The sequence below is a fragment of the Chionomys nivalis genome, chromosome 1 (genome assembly GCF_950005125.1).
Source record: "Chionomys nivalis chromosome 1, mChiNiv1.1, whole genome shotgun sequence".
Lineage (NCBI taxonomy): Eukaryota > Metazoa > Chordata > Mammalia > Rodentia > Cricetidae > Chionomys > Chionomys nivalis.
In genome coordinates, this window is record NC_080086.1 from 2,130,214 (window position 1) to 2,157,996 (window position 27,783).

The 27,783-nt window shown below is 41.4% G+C and overlaps 1 protein-coding gene across 2 annotated transcripts; it reads left to right on the forward strand.

Moving 5' to 3' along the window:
• The first annotated feature begins 58 nt into the window (after positions 1–58).
• Positions 59–27,724, forward strand: Ergic2 (ERGIC and golgi 2). Of its 2 annotated transcripts, none has more exons than XM_057772173.1 (14): positions 59–147; positions 6,858–7,000; positions 8,662–8,770; positions 8,913–8,959; positions 9,614–9,684; positions 11,883–11,923; positions 14,994–15,095; positions 15,909–16,004; positions 20,538–20,593; positions 21,800–21,898; positions 23,868–23,965; positions 25,842–26,004; positions 27,027–27,109; positions 27,252–27,724. In XM_057772173.1, exons 2-14 carry the CDS (start codon positions 6,895–6,897, stop codon positions 27,312–27,314), a joined length of 1,134 nt encoding a protein of 377 aa, XP_057628156.1. In that variant the 5' UTR covers positions 59–147; positions 6,858–6,894; the 3' UTR covers positions 27,315–27,724. The 2 variants fall into 2 exon arrangements, with proteins under 2 accessions (XP_057628156.1, XP_057628164.1); XM_057772181.1 differs by lacking the exon at positions 59–147 and adding an exon at positions 651–684.
• Positions 27,725–27,783: the final 59 nt, after the last annotated feature.

The following is a 27,783-nucleotide window of genomic DNA, read 5'->3' on the forward strand; positions in this document are numbered from 1 at the left end:
AGATATCGCGAGGTCTCCGCTGGCGCTCCCTTTCAACCCGATCGGCTGTGGGAGTCGCTTCTGCTCTCGCGAGATCGTCGCGGACGCCGGGCTCGGGCGACCCGGGTTTCTGTGAAACATGGCGGTCGGCTGGGACCGTAGCACTGGGTAAGATGCCGAGACCCCGCCGGGGCCGTTTCCCGCGGTCGTCCGGGGCGCACGGGGACGCGGGCGCTGTCGAAGGGCTCATGGCTGTCCCGACGCTGGCCCAGGTCGGATCCCCGTGGCTCTGCGTGGAGCCAGTGGCGGCCGAGCCGCTCCGCTGCCTGGGGGCGTTCCTGCCGAGTGTGGCCGGCGTCCGCGCACCGCGGCCCGGGGCTCCGTCTCTCGGCCGCTCACGGGCCGGCCGCGCCCTCCGTTGTCTCGTCCCGGCTGTCGTGGGCAGCGGCGGACTCGCCGGCACCGGGAGAGGGGCCGGGTCGGGCCGGGCGGGGCGCAGACGCCGAAGCAGGTGCTGTGCGTGTGTCTCCGCGTGTGTCCCGTTGTCCGGAGGGGAGGGCATGGCTCGGCTCCTGCTCCAGGACTGCCGTGGGTGTCGGTAGACGGGACCTGACAGCTCCCTGAGCTAACGTCTCATTAACTTTATGTGTGGTTTTCAGTGCCCTGCAGACTGTAGGCAGATAACAGCTGTTCCGATACTGCGAGGTAGGTTTTCGGAAGCAATTAAAGACAGTTAAAAATAGACTTTTTTGTTCTTTGGCTTGAAGTTGTAATTGCGGATTTCGGTTTTTCCACCTCATGCGTAGAACTCCCACGTACATACCTAAAGAAACGAGTCTTCTGGATTGCGGAGGAGTTATTTGCCTGCCTTGTTTATTAGTTGCCTGAAGTTATTATTACTATTCCACTTTAGAGAGGAGGATCCTGACACATAGAAGTTCCGTGTTTTTGTAGTGAGGGTTTGGAGGAGGAGAAGCTTGCTTTCTGATAGTAAACTTCACGACATTACTGAGTATTATAATAGCTTCGTGATATACGTTACAGAAATATGGCAAGATAAGACGTCTCTGAGAGGAAGTCACTGTACTCTAGAACAAGAGCAACATAGATTTAGAAAAAAATTGGCAATTTTTTCACCGGGGTTAGTCATTTAAATGATAATTTATTTTTAAAGAGAAGTTACTTTTAGACTTTGTGCTATAAATTCTATTGAATAGTTTTACTAGATTTCAGTTCTGTGTTTTAATGCCAGAGACTTTATCATTTGACTCCTGCACCCCAGTTTCCTCATCAATTAATTGAGAATAATAAGATATTACTATCTCATGAAAAGTTGGGAAGGGTACATATTTCAAGTCACGGAAGTATTTAGAGCAGTACCTACCATGCTGCTCTTAGTTTTTGTTACTTATCATGTTTTGGCTCCTGAAGTTTCCTGCGGCTTGGTTACTTAGGCACAGTAGAAAATGAAGGAGATCCTGTGGAAGAGTTTATTTCTAACCCCTGAAGTTCATTAACATTGGAGGAGTGGGGGGTATGGTTAAATAGAAACTCTAAAACACTTGTCTTCCTTGGTTTGGAGAACTGCTACCCTCTTAGTTAGTAATGCACACATCTGTCTTTCCTCTTCTCCATCCAGTCTTGTTATATCCAGACTTTGTTAACTCATTATCTTGCTTCTGGAGAACATTTATATTGTAGACATCTCCTTATTTTAATCTCGTGAACTTCGTTTGAGTAGCTGCTGTTGTCCTAACTTCCTATTGCTGGAAAGCACTTCCAGACTCTGTGAGACTCCTGTTGGAACGTCTCTTGTTGGTAGTCTCTTTCTTAACGTTTATGTTGTTAAAGTACATCTTCGGTTTGTGAATTATCCACTAACCTCAGTTACGCTCACACTTGCTCACGTCCTGACTAGAAATGCTTCTCAAATCTCTTCTGAAAATGATATTTTTTAAAACCTCACTTTTGTTTTGATTAATAGCTGGTGTAGCCCGCGTGTACTACCCTCTTAGATGACAATATGAAAGGAATTTTGAGAAGTCGAGGATCTTCACTTTGTCATAACAGCTAGTAAGTTTCTAGAAGATAGTTTGGTTCAGATCACAAAACTCGTGCCACATAGTACTTGTCTTCCCAGTGAACTTTTTATCACTAAGAAACTTATGGGATTAAATCTATTGACTATAAACTAGGAAGCTTAAAATAGTGGAAATTTATTCTTTTCAGTTTTCAAGACTCAAATTCCAAACCAAGATGTAGGAAAGTCCCTGCTTCATCTGAAGGCGTGAGACAGAATGCGTCCTTGCTGTCCTGACTCCTGAGCAATCTTGCTCTGTCCTTGTGTAACATTCTCTATAATGGGGCCTTCACCATGTGGTCTTGAAAGGATACCAGTCCTTTTTTTGGATCACCCCAATGCACTCTGATTATTTCCAAATGAGATTCCAAATATTTCCAAATAAGGTTCTTTCACAAGTGGCAAGGCCTCGGACTTCAGCATATCTCTTTGAAAACATAGTTGAGTTCATTCCACAATGTAGTTGTGTGCTAATCTTTTAACTATTTCTCATTGGGAAGTGCACGTTATAAATAGCAGGTGACTCGTGAAACGTTGATAATAGAAGATGCATTTTTGTGCCAGTGAGTGGCTCATCTGGTACAGCTGTCCCCCGAGCCTGATGCTTGATTTTCATCTCCAGGACGCAGGCGGTAGGAGGAGAGGACTGATTCCTGCAGGTTGTTCTCTAGCGTCCACATGCGTGCCGTGACAGGGTCTCCCTCCCCTTAAATGTAATTAAAAAGATAAGTCTCGTTCCAAAGTAAATTCTTTCCTTTTTGTTTTTGAAAGTAATAAACTTAATTGAGCAGACTGTATGAAGTTTTCTGAGTTCTGTATTTTATTCTCATTATATTCAATGGATACAATGGTGAAATGGACTATATTGCTTTCAGGAGTGTTGGTGTCTATTTCAACATGAAGAGGCTTCTTAGTTCTTAAGCAGTTGTACAAGTATTGTCTTAGTTGCCACCACTATATCTATGAGGTTTAATTTTTGTTACTTTTTAAAGGACAGTTTAGGAGAGACAGCAGAGAAACCAGAAGTGGTATTAGAGATCACTAAATTGTACATACGGCGTTTATCAGTGAACAGAAAGATCGTGCAAAGACTATATACAAGAATAATGCCATCAAAGGCTGTGTTTGAAGATAAAGTTACAGTGTTAATTTTACTAAATAAGGATGTCCAAAGCAAAAAACGCTGTGCTATCTACTGCATCTTTTTTTTTAAAATGTGAATGGTGTTCTGCCTATATATGTGTGTATACACCATGTATGTACAGTGCCTTTGGAGACATGTGAATGGTGTTTTGCCTGTATATGTGTGTATACACCATGTTGTACAGTGCCTTTGAAGACATGTGAATGGTGTTTTGCCTATATATGTGTGTATACACCATGTTGTACAGTGCCTTTGAAGACATGTGAATGGTGTTTTGCCTATATATGTGTGTATACACCATGTTGTACAGTGCCTTTGGAGACATGTGAATGGTGTTTTGCCTATATATGTGTGTATACACCATGTATGTACAGTGCCTTTGAAGACATGTGAATGGTGTTTTGCCTATATATGTGTGTATACACCATTGTTGTACAGTGCCTTTGGAGACATGTGAATGGTGTTTTGCCTATATATGTGTGTATACACCATGTTGTACAGTGCCTTTGGAGACATGTGAATGGTGTTTTGCCTATATATGTGTGTATACACCATGTTGTACAGTGCCTTTGGAGACATGTGAATGGTGTTTTGCCTATATATGTGTGTATACACCATGTATGTACAGTGCCTTTGGAGACATGTGAATGGTGTTTTGCCTATATATGTGTGTATACACCATGTTGTACAGTGCCTTTGGAGACATCAGATGGTGGTGGAATGGGGGGAAGACAAGTACTGACTGGTTCAGGTGTAGAGGCCGTGGGGCAGCCTTGAATGCACCTGTGCACCTAGATACCCATAGAAGTTGGCAACAGAACTGAAGGTAGGGGCACTGGAATTTGGAGCCAACTTTGCAGCTAGGCTGCATGGACCAAATGTTCTGCATAGTGCCACTTGTACCTTCCTGGGGAAAATGCATTACTGTTTTTATTTATGAGAAGGAATCAGAGTGGCATCTGCGGTATAGAAGAGTAAGTTCATATGTCAAGTGTATTGAATGGTACTTAACATGAAAGTTAGTTCTGTATATCTAATTGCTATTATTAAGGGAAGGTAGACTTCAAAGAGAAGCGGTGGAGTGCAAAATATGATTAAGAACACTTAAGTATTTTTACCCTGACAGTCTTCAAAATGACGTATTAAATGGGAATTACAATATGAGGAAGTAGGATAACTTGTTCATGTCACAATGGTTTATACAGCGACAAGTGTCGGAAATGGAATGGGCTTCTTGGAAGTCCTTAGTGAGCTTGCAGGAATGGGAGAAGTCAAGTGGCAGCCTACTTCCCTTGACAGTGGTGATCCTAGGAAACAGTCACGGGGAAGCCTGAGACTGGGTGGTCACGTGGGCTGCGCTGTCTGGCTCAAGAGAGGGGAAATGCATAGATTGTTTGTTCTTGGAGTTTGTGAGACTAACAGCTACTTCCCACAGTTTCTTGGTATAATTTAAAAGGAGCTTTACTTATAAAGCTTACTTTGAAAACTATACGTTAGTTTTGAAAGTAGAATCCCCTATTTATTTCTTCAATGTTTACAGCCACTGTTTAAAGCTGGCGACTCTCTAGTGAATAAAACAGAACCGTTCCTCTTAGGCAGTGGTTTAAATGTTCATTTACCCAAATCTAGCAGTTTGGATTTGGAATCTGTGCTGCTATGGAGGTTTCCCTTCCATCTCTTACGGCTTACCTGCCTGCTGTGTCAGGCATTGGCCTTGTAAAGGTGAAGTTAGACATGGTTCCTCCTTTGACTGTCCTGTGGAGGAAACAGGATATGCAGTTAGTGGCTAGAACCAGCTATAGGTACACAGGCCCAGAAGAGTGAGTGGAGTCAGTCACAGGAGCCTGGGGGAGACGACAAGGAACTAATGCTGCAGAAAGAGCAGAGTGAGTACTGAAAGGTTCTCAGTGTTGCTGGAACTCAGGGAGACACGGTGTGTGGTGGGCGTGATCTGTGGAGGGTTCTGCAGCCATGTTGGATGGCCTGACTCCTGTGTCGTGGGAAGTGACTCGAGGGCTTCAAGGCAGATAATGTGCTCTCTGATGCTGTTAATAATTGATTCCTAGTGGTCAGGGAGTGAGGCGAAGCACAAGTTGTGGCCATTGAGACTAATGTACCTAGTAAGGGTCTTCTGTGCCCCGGGAAGAAAGCAAACAGAGAAACTTAGGAAGAAGCCAAGTCTGAAGGCAAACCTGTGTTTCTGGCTTGTGCAGTTTGGTATGTACTGTCAATCATTAAGACAAGAAAGTGGAAGAAAGCCAGTGGTGAAGTAGCTCAGTGTTGGACCACTGGGACAGAAATATGTAGTACAAGGCAAGGAGATCGTCTTCTGAGGGATGGCGGCTGAAATGAAGATGAGGAGGAATCCAGATCTAGAGGGAAAATGAGCATCATGTCCACTTTCAAAGTCTTGGGTTTTGAAGCAGTTTGACTTTTCAGCTTATGATTTTGAGATTTGGGTGCTTGCTGAATTTCTTAGGTCAAGGCAAGAGACTATCTTGAAGAAAATTTCTCTCTCACATAACACATGTGCTCATGCATGCACGCAAGCCAAGCACACACGCGCGGGGAGTGAGAATATGGGTATCAACACGTTCTAGACAAAGCTACAGCATGAAGTTTTTCTCTTGGATTTAGTACCACGAAAGATGACAGCCTTGGAGCCATTTTAGTCAGGAGATGAGGGGAACAAGATGTAGAGCTGGGCTGGAGGGTTTCTGTCAGAAATCTGTACTAGACTTGTACTGAGTTTAGGGAAGTCAGATTTTGCCTTAAGGAGACATGAACACTTTTACTGTTTAATAAGAGGCCTTTGGAGGTGACTCAGTCAAGTGCCTGCTGCACAAGCCTGAAGAGTTTGGATCCTTAGTGCTCATGTTAAAAGCTGTGTGTGGTGGCATGTCCCTCAGAGACAGGAGGATGCCTGGGGCTTGTTGGCCATCAGTCTATCTGAATTGATTAGCTCCAGGTTCACTGGGAAACCTTGTCTCAAAGAGTAAGGTGGAGAGATTGAGGAGAATCCTTAGCATTGATTTCTGGCTTCCACATGCACATGTGCGTGTGTACGTGCACAGGCAGATGCACAGGTGTACACCACAGACATCAAAAAAATCTGTCATATACAATGAGTGATGGTGGGGCCTGTCTTAGGTTTCTGCTTAGGTTTTGTAGGTGATCTAGAGATGATTTTAAAATGTTTGAGAATATGTGCTGGGACCATTTGCAAGCCTGCTCTCTGAGGAAATGCATGAGCACTGTGTCTTTCTGACTGTGTAATCGGCTCCCCATGGACACTGAGAAGCACCTGTGTTGCTAATAAGTGTCTGAGAACTTGCAGCTCTGGTTGCCTTATAACTTCTTTTTCCATATATATGGAAATTATATATAAACTTAATACAAAATAAACATTTTAAATGTTAAAATTTAACATTTAAATTTGAACAATTTAAATGTGAAAATGTGACCGTCTCCCACTTGTGATTGTTTTTCTGTTTAATTTGTGTTTGTATATTGCCTTTCATTCATAATTTTGTCAGAGTGAAAATGGAGAAGAGGGTAAAATGGGCGCACTATTTTTTTTTTTGTCAAGGAGAGTTGGGAATGCTGATTTCTGAGAAAATTGGTCATATGTTCATTTACCTCTTTGTTCCTTAGCATGACTATATGAAGGAAGAGGAAGGTTTATCTGAAGATGAGGCGACTGAATCGGAAAAAAACCTTAAGTTTGGTGAAAGAGTTAGACGCCTTTCCCAAGGTTCCTGACAGCTATGTGGAGACATCAGCCAGTGGGGGAACAGGTGAGCTCGCTCCAGACTCTGGTCAGTAGATCGCCAACATGTGGGCACTGGCTTTGGAACTGCTCATCCTGTGCCGAATGACTCTGCTTTAACTATCAGTGTTCTCTGTAGCGCCTGGCAGTGCTTATTACACGTCAGTAGTCAGGTAGTACAGTTTACCCGTGGTGCTGTGTTTATAGATTATACATCTTATCGTATTATATATTATATTACACTTTAGTAGTCAGGTAGTACAGTTTACCCGTGGTGCTGTGTTTATAGATTATACATCTTATCGTATTATATATTATATTACACTTTAGTAGTCAGGTAGTACACTTTACCCGTGGTGCTGTTCCAGCTGTGTGTTGCTGTTTATAGATTATACATCTTATCATTATTATATATTATATTCTTAATATAAATGGACTTGACAGTGGAGGAGTTAGGAAAGGTTGCTGGCACAGCCCTGTTCCTGTTCTGCCTTGGGTGACAGTAAAGACTTGCTGTAAGAAAGTCCTCGTCTGCCTTAGTTCTTCCGTGAAGTGAGGATGTTAGTATTTATATTGCTAGGGCGAATGTATTATGTAACTTTTTATGTGTAAGTGCTTAGAGCATTTGTTAAATAAAGTAAGTGATAAAGTATAGGAAAAGTCTCTACCTTATAGTAATACTTCCTATTATTCTTCTCCTGTGGTGAATTAATAACAGTCATATGCTGTAGAGCGTCATTGGGTAGAGAAATGTGTAATGAAAGATGCATATAATCAGTTGGTAATGCTTGCCTAGCCTGTGTGGAGCCCTGGTTTTGAACCCCAGCACCATAAACTGGGCATGGTGGCACATACCTGTAATCCCAACACTAAGGAGGTGGAGGCAGGAGGATCTCAACTTCAAGATCATTTTTGGTTATGTAGCCAGTTACAGACTAGCTACAAGTGGTTATAGACTTCTTGAGACTCTGGCTCAAAGACAAAATAAAACAAAAAGCAAAAAAACCCCACAAAACAAAAACCCCCAAACAAACAAAAAACCCAAGTAAATAAAATAAAGTGCAATAAAAAGGCTTGCTAGTTCTGCCCCCGTGAGTGAAGAGAGTGAGGAGAGCCTGCTCTGGGTGCACAGCCTTGTGTCGTGTGCTGGTCAGCGAGTTCTCACAACTAGGTGTCTACTTAATTTGCAATACAGTAATATATTTAGGACATTGCAAAGTAGGTGGAAGTATTTTAGGGTCTTAGAGAGCTCATCTGATTTTTCATCTCAGGACCTAGTTTGTTTTAGGTCGCATTATAAGCACATGCGTGTTTCTTAGTAATGAGGGAAGAGTCTCTAGGTCGGTGTTGTCAGCATGCTTCCTGCTTGTTCTATCTGTGACTGCTGTGAGCAGCACACCTGTGCTGTGTAAAGTTTTGTCTTCTGGGGTTAGGCATTGTTGAAACTGAAGGCAAGCAGCTCTTTCTCAGGACACCGATGTTTGTGTTCCTGTTTGTACTCCATGCTTTCATTTCTAAGCTGTTTTAAAACATCTGTAATGTTTTAAGAGAAATCATTTGTACTGTTTATTCAAATAATGTTCATGTTGAAAACTTTCCTTTTTTTTTTTTTTACCTCATTTTAATCCTGCTTGAGATACCTGTTTACCTTTTTATTTTAATTCTATTTTTCTTTTTTTGATTCCTTAGTTTCTCTAATAGCATTTACCACTATGGCTTTATTAACAATAATGGAATTCTCAGTGTATCAAGATACCTGGATGAAGTACGAATATGAAGTAGACAAGGATTTTTCTAGGTAACCAAGTTTTTCTTCTTGATACCCTTAGATGCACTTGTGTTTTCCTACCTGAAATCCACATTTTTCATAGGTGTGTTGATTTTCATTTCTGGTGTTTTGCTGATTGATAGGTACTGACGGCTGCCCTTTTCTCTTGCAGCAAGTTGAGAATCAACATAGACATTACCGTTGCCATGAAGTGTCAGTGTGAGTACACCGTCACCGCCACCAGGCTGTCAACTCGCTGACTTTTCTGAACATGGCTACAGTGTATAACCATAGCAAGGCTTTCGCAGTCAGTTGTGATGTAGGCAGACTGTCTCTGTGTCTAACCACACTCCACCTTACATTGTTTCACCCTGCACTCTAGGACAGATGAGGGTTCTGTTACAAAGTCTCATTTTTCAGTTCAGTTTTCTTTAGGTAGTGGTTTTAAGAGGTAAGGAGATAGGTTATGACTGAGCTTTGAGCTAGCCCAGGTCCTGAACAGATGCCATGTCTGAACACCGTTACAATTTTAGCCTTTCAAAAGTAAAGTTTCCTATTTGGTATTTTTAAAAGTCTCAGTAGATTTGCCGTATAATTTCTTTGAATTCTTAAAGTAATTCTTGTGATTAATTGTATTCAGCATCTTTAATGCTTAGAGGCTGTTTAATTTTAGCAAGCTGGCCAGTTTATTAACCTTAGCTTTTTTACTATGAGAAAAATAAAATCATGAAATTTTGGAATACTGTCTACAAAAGCTACATAATTAATGCTACTCTTTAACTTTGAGCAAATAAAAGTTATCTCTGTTGTTGTTTTATAACATATGGTTGTTTTGATCAGAGTGCAGAATGTAAAAACTTTGTTTTAATGCAGATGTTGGAGCAGATGTACTGGATTTAGCAGAAACCATGGTTGCATCTGCAGATGGTCTATCTTATGAACCAGTAAGTTTGATTTATGTGGTTTTTAAATTTGTGCAGGAAATATATCTGATTTTTTTCCTTTTTATTTCAAAAGTAATCTAAATTCTCTGTAGAACCTTGTGATGGAGAAAAGTTATACCTAATATGAAAAGCTTGAAATAACCACAGCTGGCATTTTGGGTAGGTCTCTAGGGCCTGTTATAGCTCAGGACACTGTTTCCTGTCAGATTCCTTCCTCTTGTATTTGCCATAAGATTAGAAGTTGTACTTTGTAGTTGTCTCAGGACTTTATGACCTGTGCTACTTTCACCAAGCCAAAATCTTTAAAAACATCTGAGCTATAGCTTTCTTATCACATCGGAGGGAATCTCATTGGCCTTCACCTTTTCCAGTGCTGATGCTCTTAGTAGTTTCAAAGCACAAGCTGTTCTTAACTGACTCACCCCACAGTACGTTATAGGGTAGGTACGCTCGTACTGGTACCTGATCAGAACTAGCTCTAAAACAGCTTCATAAAGAGCACGTGGCCCTCTGGTCCCATGGCATGTAGTTTACGTGTTCATTTTTAAATTCATTTTCTTGTCACAAAGATGGAGGAAGACTAGAGTTCAGTTCATTGACTGGGTTGAGACAGAAAAACCATGGACTAGTTCTGATTGCTGAGTTAACTTGGATTTACAACCAAAAAAAAAATGTGTTTGTCTTTGGTCTGTGCTTGTTTTCATTACATTTAAGTTCCTGTGACAAAATCCCTGTCAGAGACAACTTGAGGGAGCAGCCATTGGTTCTGGCTATAGCTTTCAGAGTTCAGGCCATGGTTTCTTGGCCTCTTGTACTTGGGAGAATATCATGAATGCTGCAGTGTGTGACAGGAGCTTTCATCCCGTGTGGACAGGAGACAGAGCCAGGACACCCCAAGTTCCTACAGGCTTCCACAGTTATATCATTAGCTGGGGTCCTGGGTTCTGCTTAGAAAGCCGAGGCAGATAGTTCATATTAAGACCATAAAGCATGCCTAAAGTAGAAATGTTTATAGAAAAATAATTTAGTATTGCAACTCTAATCCCTTCTTCTGATCTCTATTTTTCTACTAACAAAGTTTATTTTATTGTAATTTACATGGAGTAAGTAAATGTAATTTACTTTATAAATTCATATACCGTTATAACATACTAGAGTGTGATCTGCAGATTTGGATCAAAATGGTTACTAGTAAACATTGAGACACTTGCATTTTATACTGTTTTCAGAATATTCAGTTATAGTGCTTTTTCATAGCTTATGTATGTGTATCCACTGACACACGTGTTTGCGTGTTGAGACCTGAACTTAGACTGTCGTCATTGGGAAAGGTGCTGTCCATCATGGTTTTCGCAATAAGCACATCTTTCACCGTCCTGGAACCCGAGCCACTAGGCGAGGCTGGCTGACCCACCCGTATCTGCCGCAGTGCTGGGTTCCACACGTATGCTGCATGCTTGGCTGCTCTGCATGGGCGCAGACACAGGTCGTGCTCGCAAGGCGAGTGCGTTGCTAGCTGAGCACTCTCCTTTGCCCCTGTGGCCTCTGCGCGTTATTAGTCTTAATTTTGTGATTTTTGGTTTTCATTTTATTGGGCTTTTGGGGTTTCTTTTTCAGCAAAGGTGTATGGTTTTGTTTTGCGACTTTCCTAGGAGGAGGAGGAAGGGCTGCGGTGCTTGGGTTCCCACTTAGGCTATGCCCCATCTGTCACCTGTCCCCCACCCCCTTCCCCAGTGGTTCCCTTTCACTTTTAGTTTCCAGTTTCAACAATGCTGAGCTTGACTGGTTTTCAGTCCCAAAATACGCATTTTGTGCTTCTGATTGTCAGCTTGTGTTTGCTCCTGCAAATATCAAGAAGATAGTTGTCATTAGTGAAGCTTCTCTATGCTGTCATTGTATAAAACATTGCAGGTTAAATCTTTTTTTTTTCGAGACAGGGTTTCTCTGTGGCTTTGGAGCCTGTCTTGGAACTAGCTCTTGTAGACCAGGCTGGTCTTGAACTCACAGAGATCCGCCTGCCTCTGCCTCCCAAGTGCTGGGATTAAAGGCGTGCGCCACCACCGCCCGGCCTACAGGTTAAATCTTGACTATGTCTTAGCAGTACTATAAGTTTGTTTCTTATTCATAGAAAAACATTTAAACTGGTGCTATATGAACATCATGGGATTTGTCAGTGACTGTGTTTTCTTTTTTGGCAGGCAGTGTTTGACCTTTCACCCCAGCAGAGAGAGTGGCAGAGGTAAAGTGTAAATAGTGTCATCACCATAGAAACCTAGACCATTTTTTCTGTTGGAAACTATGCATTTGTTAAAATATTTTAGTATATAAATAATCTTTATGACTTAAAAAACTATCAGGTCTTAGGAAAGTCTAACATAGTGTTTCTTTTCCGTAGTATATTTTGACTCATAAATAAATTTTAGTTTTTAAAATTTTAATTAAAGAAATTTAACTGTAAAAGTATATGAACATTGTTTAGAATTTGGAGCCAGGTGTGATGATGTATACCTATAATCCTAGCATTTGGGACACTGAAGCAGGAGGGTCAAAGTTCACCTCTTTCCTGGGCATGGGTTAAGTATGGAAACAGACAAAAAGTTCATTTTATGAACAGCATAAAGGAAAAGCTATCTCATTCTGGGAACTGCAAAACCCTGAGTGAGAAAAACCTCGTGTGACCCCCTGGGAACTGTTCGTTTATCAGGGTGTTGTCTTGGTGTTGTCTGGAGTCAGGTAGGGCTGTTCCCAGGGTTTAAAAAAGTGTTTTCTCTATCCCATTTTTGTTCCCAAGATGGCCTATATTTAAGGTTACCCAATTTCAGATTATTAGACAAAAATGTACTTAAATGTTTGTTTTTTACAGACATACTCCCTAGTACACTTGAAGAGTCTTGTCTTTTCATTACCAATTTTCCTGGCTGGAAGATTTTTAATATTGAGATTGAATATAGCTGAAGAAAAATTAGTGAATATTAGAACTTTCTGAGTTTCTAGCACTTTTACTAGAAAGCTCTTACTAGAGGTGAAAGATGTTACTTTTATCCAGAAATATTAAAGTGAGAGTCAGGTGTGTGTGCATACTTGTAATCCCAGTATTTAAGAGGCTGGGGCAGGAGGATCAGTAGTTCAGATCCAGGTCTACATCATGAAGCCCTGTCTCGTCTCAGGAAGCTAAAACAAACAAACAACACACCCAGAAACACTAGCATGAGCTGTCTCCTCTTCAAAATTTTAAGATTTTTATTTAAGTATGTGCCTATATGTATATGCCATGTGGCAAACTGTCTGTTGTGGGTTCTGGGAATTGAACCCCAGTACTGGAAGAGCAGAAAGCACTTTTAACCCTCAAGTCATCTCTTCTGACCCAAGATGGTTCCTTTTATCTAGAATTGTATTAAATATTGAAGGGACTAATGAGTGGGAACAGAGACTGATTTTACTGAGTAAGAGGTTTCTTCTCATTCCTGGGACTTCCTGCACCTCTGCATACAGCATGTCCTCTGCGTGTCTTTGTACTTGGCTGTCGGTTGGTGTTCCAAGCAGAAGTCTCACAGTCTCCTTAGACTATGACCACTGCCATCCCTTAAGCTGAACTTGAGCTACAAGACTTATTAAAAATGAGTATTCTAGTCTGGAGGGAGATCTGTAAGGCCTTGTCATTACTAGTAATTACATACAAAAATATCCTTTACCTTTGGAGTTGACTCTCTCGGTTGGTGTTTTGCCTTAGATAATTAAGGTTACAGTATCTTTAGAAGAAAATTTCAAACCCTGAGCACAGCCTTTTGGGACGTCTGCTTTCTCTTTCTAGATTTAATGTTAATGAGACAGGCCCGTTAACCCAGTATTCTAGATGGATAGTGCATAAGTATTTCCTCATTTCTGTGTATACAATACTTTTATCATTGCGATGAGATATGGTGTATTTGGAGATAAATATTTGTGTTTTTAAGATGGTATATTTACATGTAAGGTTTTTTTCTACTTTCAAGTTCATTATTTTTTAGAGTAGTTATAAGTTCACAACAAAGATAAGTGGAAAGTTCAGAGTTCCCATATCTCCTTTTCCTTTATCAACATCGAGCTCCAGAGTGGCTTACTTGTCATAATCCATGAGACTTGCATGGATCCAACATTACCCAAGGTCTGTAGTTCAATTGGGAGCTCCCTCTTAGAGGTCACTCCTTTGAATGGACAGTTGTGTAATATTATACACCCACCGTGGTCCCATCAGGAGTAGTTTCACTGCCCTGAAAGTTCTCTGTGCCACCATCGCTCTTTTCTCCCCACTGTGTTTGTGCTTGCTGAGTTATGACTTGAGATGTCACTTAAGATCATGCTAGAGGAGGTGACTCTAAGCATTGTTGCTATTCTTTTTCAAGATTTATTTATTTTGTATAGATTTATTTATTTTGTATGTGTCGGTGCCACTTGAACCTATGTCTGTGTCACGTGCACATCCTGGAACACCTGCCTGGAGTTCCGGGCAGCTGGGACACCGCCGTGTGGGTGCGAGGATCACACCTGGGACCTCTGCTGAAGCAGCAGCTGCTCTTCATCATTGTAGCCACCTCCCCAGCCACCTGTGTGGGCGTTTTTGTGTGCATGTATGTCTGTGCACCCCTATGTGCCTGGTGCCTGGAGAAGCAGGAAGAAGACATTGGATCCCCTGAAACTGGAGTTACAAATGGTTATTTGCCATGATGTGGGTGCTGGAAACTAAATCCAGGTCCTCTAGAAGAACAGCCAATGCTGAGCCATCTTCCCATCTCTCAGTCATTGTTTCTTAAATGCAGTCTTTGCTTTCTACAATCATGTTGATTCTGTTTTAAAAGTTGTATGAAGACTAATTATACTGTATTGCCTAGAATGGTCCTGTAGAATAAAGTTTACTTCTTTTGGGAAAGAAGACATCAGTGATATTAAATGATGACATGACCTAGCTTATAATAAGCCTTGGGATTGTATCTCAATAATCTGCAGCCTCCAATCCAGCGCCCTGCTGTATGGCCTGCACTTAGTTTGTTCTTCATATCTACAGCACTTACTTCAGTGCTTGGCAGAAGCGAACATTTTGTAATTATGTGTGAAAGGTAAGCGTAGACACTCATCAGAGCAGACGGTGTCTTTTGGTGCCTCTGACCACGTGTGCACTAAACTTCTAGCCATCCTCACCTTCCCTGAGAGTAGCTGATGAACCTCCTTCTGGGATGTAGTCCTGTAGTCACCATGGCTTGTCTCAGTCAGAAGTCTTTTGTAGTTGAACAAGTCTTGGCTTGGTGTGTATCTTCCTGTTTTGTCTCATCTAGGATGCTGCAGCTGATTCAGAGTAGGCTACAAGAAGAGCATTCCCTTCAAGATGTGATATTCAAAAGCGCTTTTAAAAGTGCGTCGACGGCACTGCCGCCAAGGTGAGAGCCTCAAACGTCCAGTTCTTTACCAGGAATGTACTCTGATGTGTTTTAGTGTCGGTCCTGCTGTTAGTTCTTTATATAACTAAGGTGTCTTGCCCGTGATTTTGAGCTTTTCATTGAGTTCCTTTACTTTTCTTTATGTGGCCACCACCACCCAGCTGCTTTTCTTTATGTGGTGTATGTATTTCTATATAAAATTTACTGGTTTTAAAAAAAATTGTAAGACTGTGTACATTTTATTTTTACCCTTGTGTCAGAGTAGGTAACAAGGATTGCTGTAATCATAAAAATGATTTTTTCAGATTTAAAAATATGCAAAGACTTTATATTGGCCTGCAAGAAAAGCCCAGTTTTCACTTGGGTGCCTTTTCCTAACCTCAGTGTCCTTCCGACCCAGCTGCACTGCACTGTAGAAGTGCATGAGGAGAGTAGGAGGGTGTGCTGCTGATGCTCTCTGTTCCTCAGAGTTCTCCTGCATTGGGCTTAGTCATTGAGCAGACTTGAAGATGTGTGATGATACATGTTTATGTAAATATGGTAGCTATACAGCAACTCTAAGTGGGTGTAAACCACCACTCTAATCTTGACATTAGGACCCAGCAGTTTGTCCTTAGGATTCTCCTTTCCCCGTGTGCCATTGTCACCAGTCCACGGTCTCTGTGCCGGGTGTGCACTGAGACACCTGAATGTGTCACAACAGTCCACGGTCTCTGTGCCGGGTGTGCACTGAGACACCTGAACGTGTCACACCAGTCCACGGTCTCTGTGCCAGGTGTGCACTGAGACACTTGAACGTGTCTTGTCTTACAGGGAAGATGATCCATCGCTGACTCCAGATGCATGCCGAATCCACGGTCATCTGTACGTCAATAAAGTAGCAGGGAATTTTCACATAACTGTGGGCAAGTATGTTCTTTTCACTTCCTGAAGTTTTTTAGATGGGGTTGGAGCTTGATTAAAATTGCGTATTTTCCTGACCAGGTAGTGTAACCACAAAGGGCATGTAAAGTGTTGTTTGTGGATAAATAGTGATTAAAACCTCTCAATCACTTCTGTAGCCAGATAGCCTTGACCCTAGGGGCTCCATTAGTGTGTTCATTTGTTGATAGTAGGTTTTGTTTTGTTTTAGCCCTTTGGTGGTTCTCATCAAAATGCAATCCCTGAGTAATTCTAGAAAAAGTCTAAAGTTACTGATATCTAGAATGAAGTAATTTAGTAACAGCTTAGGAAGACTGTCACTTACTCTCCTGAATATAACCCAGTATCACAAAAAGCTCCCCTGCTTTCTCCTTCCACGGAGAACTGAGGGGGATGAGGGTGAGTTCTCCTCTGTCTAAACCGTCATTGGACGATTGCTGTGTGCAGAGTACTGGTCTTGAGACTCAGGGTCACACAGTGGAAAAGAGGGGAGCCCTTCCTCTCCCTGGGTGCTGAAGTCCTACAAGAATAGTCAAACTTTGACCAGTAAGTACATTAGTTATTACTTGATTATAGTTCTATTGAGGCTCTAAAAGCTGATAAGGAAAATTACGTAACATAGTCTGCAAGTCAGCAGAGGCTTCGTGAGGAGACTTTAGAATTGTATGGGGAGTTAGGAACTTATATATAAAGTGAAGAAGAACATGTCAGGAAAAGAACCTGCTCAAAGGCTACCTTTGGGTTTATTGTTTGTTTACTTATTTGTTCATATAGAGAGAACAAAAGACTTCATTGCTTATAATGATCAAATTCAACTTTATTTTTTCTTTGTTGTGCTTTTCTCCTGCAAATTTAAACTTTGCTGTTTGGCCATGTTCAGTGCTCACTTGCTTATCTGCAGCGTTGTCCGGGGACTTTGAGACTTTGGCACCATGGAGGCAGCACATGGAGAGGGCTCATTACAGCTTCACGTGTAAGCAGTGCCCTAGTCCAAAAGGAAGCACAGCACGAACTTCTGCTGTACCATGGCCTGTATTTTATTTTGGCTGTCTCCCCTATTTCATACCTTTCAACAGATGATAACTTACATATAACAGACCACAGAGGGAAAGCTCTTGTTGATTGTGTCTCGTAAACTGAAGTAGACTTACCTTTTATTTTCAGTGTTAGGTTTGTCAAGCTCAATGTTGATCCTGTTACCTGTTGAGTGCAATGACAGTCCTCGCTGCCCATAGAGAATAGTTCAGAGGGCATGGGTGTGGTGTTCGAATCCCTGTAAGCAGATGCTTGGACGTGTGCACACAGAATGCATTAGCAAGAGGCATGTGCTTGCATTTAGCCAGAGTTGTGGCCAGATAAACACACGCAGGCTGCTCAGATGATGGGATGACATTTGAGCAGCGAGCAATACAGGATAGTGAGTCAAACAACCCATAGGTCCTCTGTGTAGCTGAACAGAGTTGAGGCTCAGGTCAGTAGTTACGTTTTTGCATTGTCTGAGGGCACCTGAGAGGTCTTTGTTGAAATATGATTCTCTGCAGAATGTTTTCTTTTCTTTCTGTGGTCCATGGATGCCAGTAGCATCCCTAACCTTAAAAACCAGTAAGTGCCACAACCAAAAAGCTGTTCTTCAACTTGAACTGAGGTTCAGAACTGTTCTCCTTCCAGTGCTGGTCCCATCTGATGGGTTAGATATGTCAGAAAACAAGCAGGAGAATTGAAGCCTTCTTAATAAGTGTCATCTGCATAGGGTAACTGAATTTGATTTTTAACGTGTGTGGTTTTGAAGGGAGACGCTTATGCTGCTAATCCATAAAATTTCAATTTGTTTTCCAACAAAAATGGGAAGATTTAATCTAAAACAGTTCTAAGTTCCTCACAGTCCTTAGCTTGTGAGAAACTATTGAAGTCAGCTATAATGCTGTAGTTTGTAATTTGATTATTTAGAAGAATTCTTATCTCTAAATTTAAAGCCTATAGTAGGAACACAAAGTGATGGTATCAGTGGGACAGGGTGACCTCTGGCTGTAGTGTTTCTGTTTAGTGCTGCTGAAGTTAGCTACAGTCGTTCTTGTAATAGGTTAGTGCTCTGCAGAACAAGGTAAACATAAGTGGAGACCTGTTGGGGGTACACCTGAACTTGACAGTGACTTTATTACTAATCAAGAAAGATGTACACATTATGGAAAATTTTCTCATTGCTAAAATTGTTTACTGGGTAAAGCACAAATAAGGAACAGTGTGTGGAAATCTTCATAGTGATGTTTTAACTTTCCATTTTTAAACCAAGAGCAGGAAAGGACAGTTGTTATTCTTAGTACCAGAAGAATAAAGAATTGGGTAAACTTAAGAGAGAACAAAGGCTTATCACAAGTGAGCGGATCCTGAGAGCATGATTTCCAGATGCAGCCCACTGCCTTTTTTATTAATGAAAGAAGTTTAGATTTGCATTCAGAAGTGAAGTTTTAGTTAAGCTTGGTGGCATACACTTCTAATTCCAATGCTCAGAGGCAGGGGCAGGTGGACCTCTGTCTGAGGCCAGCCTGGTCCACATAGTAAGTTCCAGGCCAGCCAGAGTTACAGTGAGATCCTGTCTTACTCCCTTACTGCCCAAAAGATGAGGTTTTGTTGGAAGTTTACATTACAGCATCATCTTGAGGATGGAGCAGTTGACTCTGTAATGGTCTCAAGGTTTCCTGGTGTTGGTGCATCACCGGCAGGTGCCGGTGTCATGTACATTGCTGCACTTGGTTATTATTTGACCGTGTGAAAATCATGGAAATACAGGCTCTAGTTGCCATACTTTCAAATCACCATCGAACTTGGCTGCAGAATATTGTGATAACTATGATGTCACAGTGACTGCATTTAAAGAACACAGTGTATGTTGATACTATCAGGCTAACCAGAATATTGTGATAACTATGATGTCACAGTGACTGCATTTAAAGAACACAGTGTATGCTGATACTATCAGGCTAACCGAGCACTTATCACAGTAGTCCCAACTCCATAGGAAAGCAGTGGTAAGGAAATTAGAGTTTAACGTAAAATGTTTAGTAGAATTTTTAAGAGAAAATGAAGTTACAGTCAAGCGGCTGCTCACTGATTAGCCAAGAAAGATCCTATACAGGTTAATGAAGTATGTTTGATTGCAGTAGCTGAAAAAATATGTTCATTGAAAGTAGATTGGCCTTGGGCCATTAGCTTTCCATGAGAAAGTGCTTTAGCAGCTGAGGACAGGGACTCCAGTGTCCGTCCAATAGTCAAGAAGCATGATAAGGCTAGAGGCATGGCTCAGTGGTAAAGAGATAGGTGTTCTTTGCATGGACTTACATTGGACAGCTCACAGACCTGCATCTTCAGCTCCAGGGTATCTGACACCCTCTTCTGGATGCCAGGAGTACTGCATGCACATGCATATGCCCATATACTGGGCTTCCTGTGACCCTGAGGAGTGCATAGGTGTTACCATTACTGCGTGTTGTTTAGTGGATTAAGGATTCAATGAAAATAGTCTATGTTTATGAAAATAGCAGAGGGAAGACTGTGGAGCCCTCCAATTCCATAGCCTAAAGTGATACCTGCTAAAGTGTGTTATCAACTAACAGTCATTCCATTTGCTCCTGTGGACTTAATATTACTCATTTCTGTGACTTCCATTAAAAATAAAATCTCAGCATTCCAGTTTGGCTCTCTGCACAGCAGCTGGATCTTGAGCAATAGTGAAGTTTTATTATAGTTTTTTAGCACTGCTTTTGGTCAGTGTTTTAGGAATTATATTTTCTGAACACTTCATAGAATAGCCTATAATAAATTTAACCTAAAATTATCAGGGAAAATAGTACTTATGTATAAATTAGTGCTGTGGCAAAGTTGCTACAATCATGCATGACGGTGCTGGTTCTGGGTGGCTCCAGCAGACTGCTGTGGACGTTGTGGGGACCAAGGCATCCAGTCCCACCCCTAGCGTGTCTCAGCTCGGATTATGGTTCCAGTTTCAGACACCAGGACAAGTACAGAGGAAGTTTTAGAAATCTGTTGTGTAGTTTAGGAAATTCTACCTAAGTTGGGGATTACTGATCTCTGATATACAAAATATAAAAGAGAAGACTCTATTAGTATTTTAGGAATGTCTTCATGGAAGTGAATAGAGTCAGTTGAAGCATGCTGATGGATTCGTGTTTTCAGAGACTGAAATATTTAGGTCATTACCAGACACATGTGAGGTCGTTTTTGAAATTAGGATTTCCAACTTTAAGCCTCAGTGAGCAAAGATTTTTTCCCATGGAAAGCACATGTGAGCTACAGAATGAACTCAATTTTTAGGGTTTTCTGTTTCATTTATATTTATGAAATGGTGTTCCCTTGGTTTTTATCATCTTGGCTCATAAATAACACATTTTCCATTTGGCTTTTTGCAGCCTTAGATATAGCATTGCTGAGATGGCTTAGCTATGGACCAGATGCACTACTCTTACTTTGCCTTGTTAGTTACATGTCTGCTTTTCCTCCTTCCAGGGCAATCCCACATCCGCGAGGGCATGCGCACTTGGCAGCACTTGTCAACCATGATTGTGAGCAATTTTTGAGATTTCGTTTCAGTGTAGAAAAGTTTGCAAGAGAAGTTAGTTTTTTATTTGTTTTAGTGCAAATACAGGGTAGAGCTTTGAAAGTAAACTTGACTCGTGTGGTAGCACACACCTTCTGCCTTTAATCCATCAGTCCCGAGATGGAGGCAGGTAGTTCTCTGTGAGTTCCAGGCCATTCAGGACTACATAGTGAGAGTTAGTCTCAAAAACAAGTAAATAAGTGTGTCGGCACCTGTAACCCCAGCACTTGGGAGGCTTAAACAGGGAGGTGGTCATGAATTTGAAGTTAGCTTGTGCTACATAGTGAATGTCATGCCAGTGAATGACAGGATTCTGTCATAGAAAGCAAAAGTCAAACAAAGGAAGCTGTTTAAAAATTTATATCCAAAAAGAAAACTTGGTATCCCATCTAGAGGAAAAATAAAAAAAAAAACCTTAAATGTATTGCTTCAAATCTATCTGTAAGTTCACTGCACTTCTCTCTGTTCATTGCCCAGAAATCCCTGCAGTTAGGGGGCCCAGGAGAACGTGGTGTCACTCTGTAAGTGTACTAACAGAGGCAGGATCCGAAGTGGACCCACATACAGGCTTGTTTACACACTCACAAATACTTCGGGACAATGATAATCATAAAACTGCAGTGTTTTTGGAGAGTGGAATTGAATGGAGCATGTTTTCATATGCCTGGTTGGCCTAAGGCTGCAGATAGCCCTGAGTGACCTGGTCCTCCTGCATCTACCTTCCAAGTGCTGGGATTACAAGCTTGTACCACTATTCCAAGCAAGACTTTCTTCTTAAACTTTGCTTTTAGAACAAAGCAAATCCTATAAAAATCAGTTGATCATAGTAGTGGTGTGTGTTAAAAATATTTGTGATCGCTTTCATTATTTGACTAACATCATCCTAATGTTCTAATGGCTTGGTCTGGTTTCTGTGTGATGTTTAAAAATCAAGAAAGTTGTATGTTTTAGACAGAATTAAATAAGACAGTTAATAGAAATTAATTTGTATATAATCATGAAATTTGAGGCAACATTTTGTCAGGATTTTATTGTACATTTCTCATGTTTTTTTTTTTAACATGCTGTTTTAAGGAGATGATTTGAACATAGGTGAGAATATAGAACTGTCTGTAGCATGGCACTCTAAAGAGTTAATGTGAGTTCTCTGCCTTTATTTTCTTTATCTTAGCTTACAACTTTTCTCACAGAATAGACCATTTGTCTTTTGGAGAGCTTGTTCCAGGGATTATTAATCCTTTGGATGGAACTGAAAAGATTGCTGTAGATCGTAAGTATTTAATAAGTGCTCTTAGAATTTGCATACAGAAAATTGCATTTAAAACCTTAATACTGGTGTGTTTCCCCTCCCTGTCACCCTTGGGAAGCTAATCTTTAAGAGGCTGCTGAGTGTGTGGTAGACGTGAATGGGATTTGGCCAGGAGGGTTGATGTGTTGTTTAAAACACAACAGTCACTGGAGAAAGAAGTTCTCTTCTTGTCACAGGACCAAGGCTCTCGAATGCTTTTGTAGGAGACTCCCTGCTGAATGTCACCAACCCAGGAAGCCTGGAGTTACTCCAGAGTGGCGTTGCGTGTAGTCAGGTGTGTGCTATCACAGCAGCCGTGTGCGCTTGTGTTTTCAAGCCTCTACTCCACGTGGAGTACTTAATCAAGCACTGAGGGTACTTAATCAAGCACTGAGGGTTATTTTCTTCGTCTTGTAGCAAGTGGTGCGTAGACCTTTGTTATTTTGAGATAGTGTTTTACCATTTAGATCAGGCAGGCCTGGAAGTAATAGTGTAGCCCAAGCTGGCCTTAAACTCACGGCAATCCTCCTGGGATTACAGGCTTGTGTTGCCATGCAGGTTTATTTTTGGACATTGATCTTTTTGTACTTGTATTTATGGTGGTCACGTCAGGTGACTAAAAATGACCCCTTGAATGGCAATCCCTGAGCAGTTTGTTTAGTTACCTCTTTGCTATGATGTCACCTTCAGAGTCTGGCAAGTCCAACTTTGGTTTACTGTATATTTAAGAAGAATAGCCATGAGAACTGTGGTTACTGCCGCAATGTCATCTAGGTTTCTGCTCTGGGAAATGCCGTCTTTGCCTTCTTATGTCCCATGCATGGCTATTAGTGCCTGAACTAATGTGTGTGGGCAGCTGCATGCCTCTTGACAATATGAGTGTATTGTTTTCATTTTCAGTTTGTTTGTTTGTTTTACATCCTGACCATAGTTTCCTCTCCCTCCTTCCCTTTGTCTTCCCTCCCCCATTCCTCCTCTGCTTCTGTTCAGTAAAGGGCAGGCCTCCCACAGATATCACCAAAACACAGCTCAGGTTGCAGTAAGACTAAGCACCTTACCTTGTAGTAAGGCTGGACAAGGTGACCCAGTATAAGGAGTGGGGTCCCAAAAGCCAGCAAAAGAGAGACAGCCCTGCTCCCACTGTCAGAGTCCCAGAAGAGGACCATGCTACACAGCTGTAACATAGGTGCAGAGGACCTAGGTCGACCCCGTGCAGGCTCCCTGGCTGTCGGTTCAGTCTCTGTGAGCCCCTGTGAGCCCAGGTTGGTTGATCTGTGGGTTTTCTTATGGTGTCCTTGACTCGTCTGGGTCCTACAGTCCTTCCTCCCTCTCTTCAGCAGGATTCCCCAAGCTTGGCCTAATGTTTGGCAGTGGGTCTCTGCCTCTGTCTCCCCCTGTTGCTGTATGAAGCCTCTCTGACGACTGCTGGGCTAGGCACCAGTCTGTGAGAACAGCAGAGTGTCATTAGGCATCATGACATTGACATTTTTACTCCAGCTTCTGGGTCCTGGCACTTTAGGCAATGTCAGGTGGGCTCACTCTCGTGGCGTGGGTCTCAGACTGGTTGGCCACTCCTACAATCTCTGTGCCACCCTTACCCCAGCACATCCCATAGGTAGGGCAGAGTGTAGGTCGAAGATTATGTGGCTGTCTTGGTGTCCCCATCCTTCCACTAGTTGTCTTAACAGGAGATGGCCAGTTCTTAAAATTATTTATTACACACTAAATCAAGTGTGGGCACCCCCCACACCTCTTGTGTCCTAAGTGGGACTTTGTTTTACCAAATATGAGTATGTTTTCATCAGCTTTTCTTTTTTTTAAAATTGTTTAATCTATTATATACTAAAGCAATGTAATATTAAATTTCAATTTTGTCATATTTAATAGAATAGATGTGATAGTATTCTATTGCTACCAATTGATAAGAAGGCATATTTTGTTTTTATTATAGACAACCAGATGTTCCAATATTTCATTACAGTTGTGCCAACAAAGCTACACACATACAAGATTTCAGCTGACACCCATCAGTTCTCTGTCACAGAAAGGGTGAGTGGGTCCTCATTACTAAGATGGTGGAGGGGGGGGGATTTTTTTTTAGTTTCCCAACTGCAAGATAACATTGGAGATTTAGTGGGTCCCCTTCCCCATTTTAAAATGTATGGAAGTTTTGAAATGAATTAACATTCTTAGTAAAAGTGTATTGGAGTGGGTATTAGTGTGTGTGTTCTAACATTGGCAATGATTATTACAGATTAAACTAGGATGGCAGGTTACTTATGAATTTTGGTTTGTAATATTATTCTTCATTGAGATAGGCAGCTAGCTCCTGACCTGCCTCTATCATCAGGTGTTCTGGTTTCTTTGTTGTTTTTTGTAAGTACATTCTTCCTGCTCTCAGCAAGGCCCTCAGTGCAGCCGGGTCTGATTGAATGCGTGCTTTCAGCCTCAGGTAGAAGGGTCTTAGTGGTTTCATGGAGGGAAGAACAGGTTTGAACAGCATCTGTTCTAGGTTGTATTTCCTTATAAATCAAGTTTGAAATTGGTAATACCCAACTGGTACCCACATGAATTCCAGGGTATGTGAGAGCTTTCCACTCCATTTTCCTTCGTGTGGTAATTAATGCCTTCGGTGATCCTGACTGAGGCCTCAGTGAGAGCAAGGCTCTCTTTAGTCTTCTGAACTAGGTTATTTCAGAGGGCAAGTGTTAAGTGTCTAACTTTTCAAATGGTTCAAGGGGCAAACAGGTGTGTACTTATGTACATACATATGTGTGCACACACACACGGTAACTAGGTAAGTATACATTGTGCTCGTCAACATTTCTACCAGAGTAGGAGGATGTTCTCACCAGCAGTATTGACGAACACCTGGGAAACATTGTGTAGGGTTGACAAGGGTTTTGGGGCAAAGTAAGCAAGGGTGTAGGATTATAGAATTGCCTGTGGGTTATAGAGAGTCTGGCAATGTGTGTATTGCTTCTGTTACAGCTGTCCCTGTAATTAGAAACCCCTTTCCAAGGACAGTCATCATAATGGTACCATAAGACTAGAAATAGCTCAAATTATAAATCTACCCAGCATTACATCCAACTATAAAAAAAGACGATGTTTGAACATGAAGTTATCTCCAGGATGTATTTGAAAATAGCAAAATTAAATCAAAAAGTAATCCATTGTGTAAGGGTTGTTTGTTATAGGTGATTGAGCTTAACAGGAGAGAAGCTAGCCACTTTCAGTTTTGGAAGCCCAGTTTAATCATCCCTAGTCTTCGCCAATGTTATTGATGCCCTGATTCCCAACGTAGCTTGCTTTATTGAATGTGGTCACAGGGTTTCTATGCCTTAAACATGATATTGAACATTTTAGCGTTTTTGCATGAATTCACTGTTGAAAACTTGATTGGTGGCTCATTTATAAGGTTCTCTGTGTTAGTAATAAGGGAAGGGATTTTTACCACATGGTATGTGTTTCTAATGCTTGCAGTTTAATTTCAGATTAGTAGAAATAAAATGACAAGAATTAATTTCAAAGAAACAATATGATATAAACTTGGTTTTTATTGCTTCGTTAGTTGTAAGTGCAGGAATATGCTGGTATGTTTAAGATGACCATTTTCAACATAGGACTAGTTCAGTTCCAGGTTCTGTTTTCTTTTTGAAACAGTGCATGGCCCTCCAGTTTTTGCTTCCTAGTGTGGGATTACAGATGTGCAACACCACGCCAGGATAAACGTGATTCTTTGAAAAACTTACCCCACCAAGAACACTGGTATTTGTCTCTGGAGAGCTTAAAGTCTAGGGCAGTTAGTTCACCGGGAGGAAAGTAGAGTGTGTGTGTACACCTGTATCTTGGTAAGGCGTGTGTTAGTACCCATGATGAGTGCTTATTTCTCTTCCCGTCTCTCCTCTTCCCTTGCTCTAAGGAACGTATCATTAACCACGCTGCAGGCAGCCACGGAGTCTCTGGAATATTTATGAAATATGATCTCAGTTCTCTCATGGTGACAGTCACTGAGGAACACATGCCTTTCTGGCAGTTTTTTGTAAGACTCTGTGGTATTATTGGAGGAATCTTTTCAACAACAGGTTAGCATTCCTTTCTTTGCCTAATTTCCTTTTAATTTGTTTTGCTTTGAGATAAGCTTTTACTATGGATTGTAGGAAGTAGTGGTCATGCCATGCTTCTCTCTCTGATTTCCGAGTGTGTTTATTAGACTTGGGTGGAAATATCGTTCCCTGATGGAGTGTGCCTCAGCATTTGTTAGACTTGGGTGGGAAGATCATTCCCTGATGGACTGCCTCAGCATTTGCAAGGCTCTCAATTTCTCAAGGCCTAGCACGCATGCACTCACACGTGCGCACACACAAGCACACATACATAAAATCGCCTCTTTTAAAAGACAGCAAGAAATATACACATTTTCAAGTTTTAATATTTGGAAATGTCTCTAAATTCTAAAGCTCGTAAATGTATTTCCTGAGCACACCTCTCTCACGGGATTTAGTAATGTAAGGAAGATTATGTGGTAGGTCACACGTGTCCTAGGCGTTAGTCTGTGTTCTGTCACTGACCTGGTAGCCCTGACATAGTTCACTACCTTTTGTAATCTGTGGTTTGTATGTATGCTGTAGGGTTGAATGAGGAAATGCCCAGAACATCGCAGCTGTAAATTTCCCCTCATTTAAAATTCTTTCCCCAGATACTGTTTGAAGTCATATTTTGTGACATTTTGATTAAATCAGTAATGTTTTTGGTTTTAACCCAAGGCTCTGGAATCTTTTTAGAGATCCATCTTCAGCCCTTGGTTACTCTGAACTAGTGAGAGAGTTATGTTCTTAGAACTGTGTTGTTTTGATTTACATTTCTAGAAAAAGTGAACAGATTTTCTTATTTTGGTTCATTTAAAAAGATGTTATTTGCAAAGTTATGTGAGAAAGTCTGGAAAAGGTTGTAACCCTCTCAAGTAGTTTGAGTTTCAGAGACAACTGCAGGCTGCTTTGCCGCCCTCCGTGGCCTGTTCCTCTCCAGGTAGCTGCAGTATTTAGTCTTACATAGCAATTTCAGAAGCAGTTTAATTGAAAATTTGAACTTATTTTATCCATTGCAGGCATGTTACATGGAATCGGAAAATTTATAGTGGAAATAATTTGCTGTCGTTTCAGACTTGGATCCTACAGGCCCGTCCATTCTGTAAGTGACACAAGTGGTGCTGTCTAAGTCCTGCTGTCAGCTCTAGTCTAAACAGAAAGGGCCTCCCCCACAGAGCCTCGTGGTCTGAGAGTCGTAGAGACTGGAACTAATTCTCTGGTCTTGTCTTCTGCTTTCCCCTTAGGTCCCCTTTGAAGATGGCCACACAGACAACCACTTACCTCTTCTAGAAAATAATACACATTAGCACCTCCTGAGTGGAGAAAAACTTTTTGCCTGAAACATGAAACCTTTTCTAATAATAAAATGTTGTGCAATATATTCAAAGAAAAGAAAATATGAGAACCTGGAAACATACTTATTTAAAAAAAGGAAAAAAAGGATAAAAAAAAACCCAAAAAACAGCCAAGGATAAAAACAAAGCGAAGTTGTCCTCTACGTGTGTGCCTGTTACAAACGTCCTAGAAGAAATCATGCAGCTAACTGGAGAGGCAGCCCAGCCAGAGTGCCAGGCGAAGACGCCCCCTAACGGACAGCACGGAGAACAGAGTCTAGAGGATGGAAGCGAAACCGTGCTTAAAGAAAAGGGCATTGATACATGCAAATGTGTGTGTCCTTTGTTTTTAAAAGATGTCAGAATAAAATGTGTAAAACATATGGAAAACTAGTCTAGATTTTAAAAAACTGTAATCAGCTCCCGTGGTTAATAAAGGAAG

What these genes read in the sequence shown, in the direction of transcription:
- Ergic2 (XM_057772173.1), top strand. Translation starts at nt 6,895, where the DNA reads ATGAGGCGACTGAATCGGAAAAAAACCTTAAGTTTGGTGAAAGAGTTA. An exon ending in TGAAAAGATTGCTGTAGATC is followed by an intron (nt 21,899 to 23,867) that starts GTAAGTATTTAA and finishes TTTTTATTATAG; the next exon opens with ACAACCAGATGTTCCAATAT. An exon ending in AGGAATCTTTTCAACAACAG is followed by an intron (nt 26,005 to 27,026) that starts GTTAGCATTCCT and finishes TATCCATTGCAG; the next exon opens with GCATGTTACATGGAATCGGA.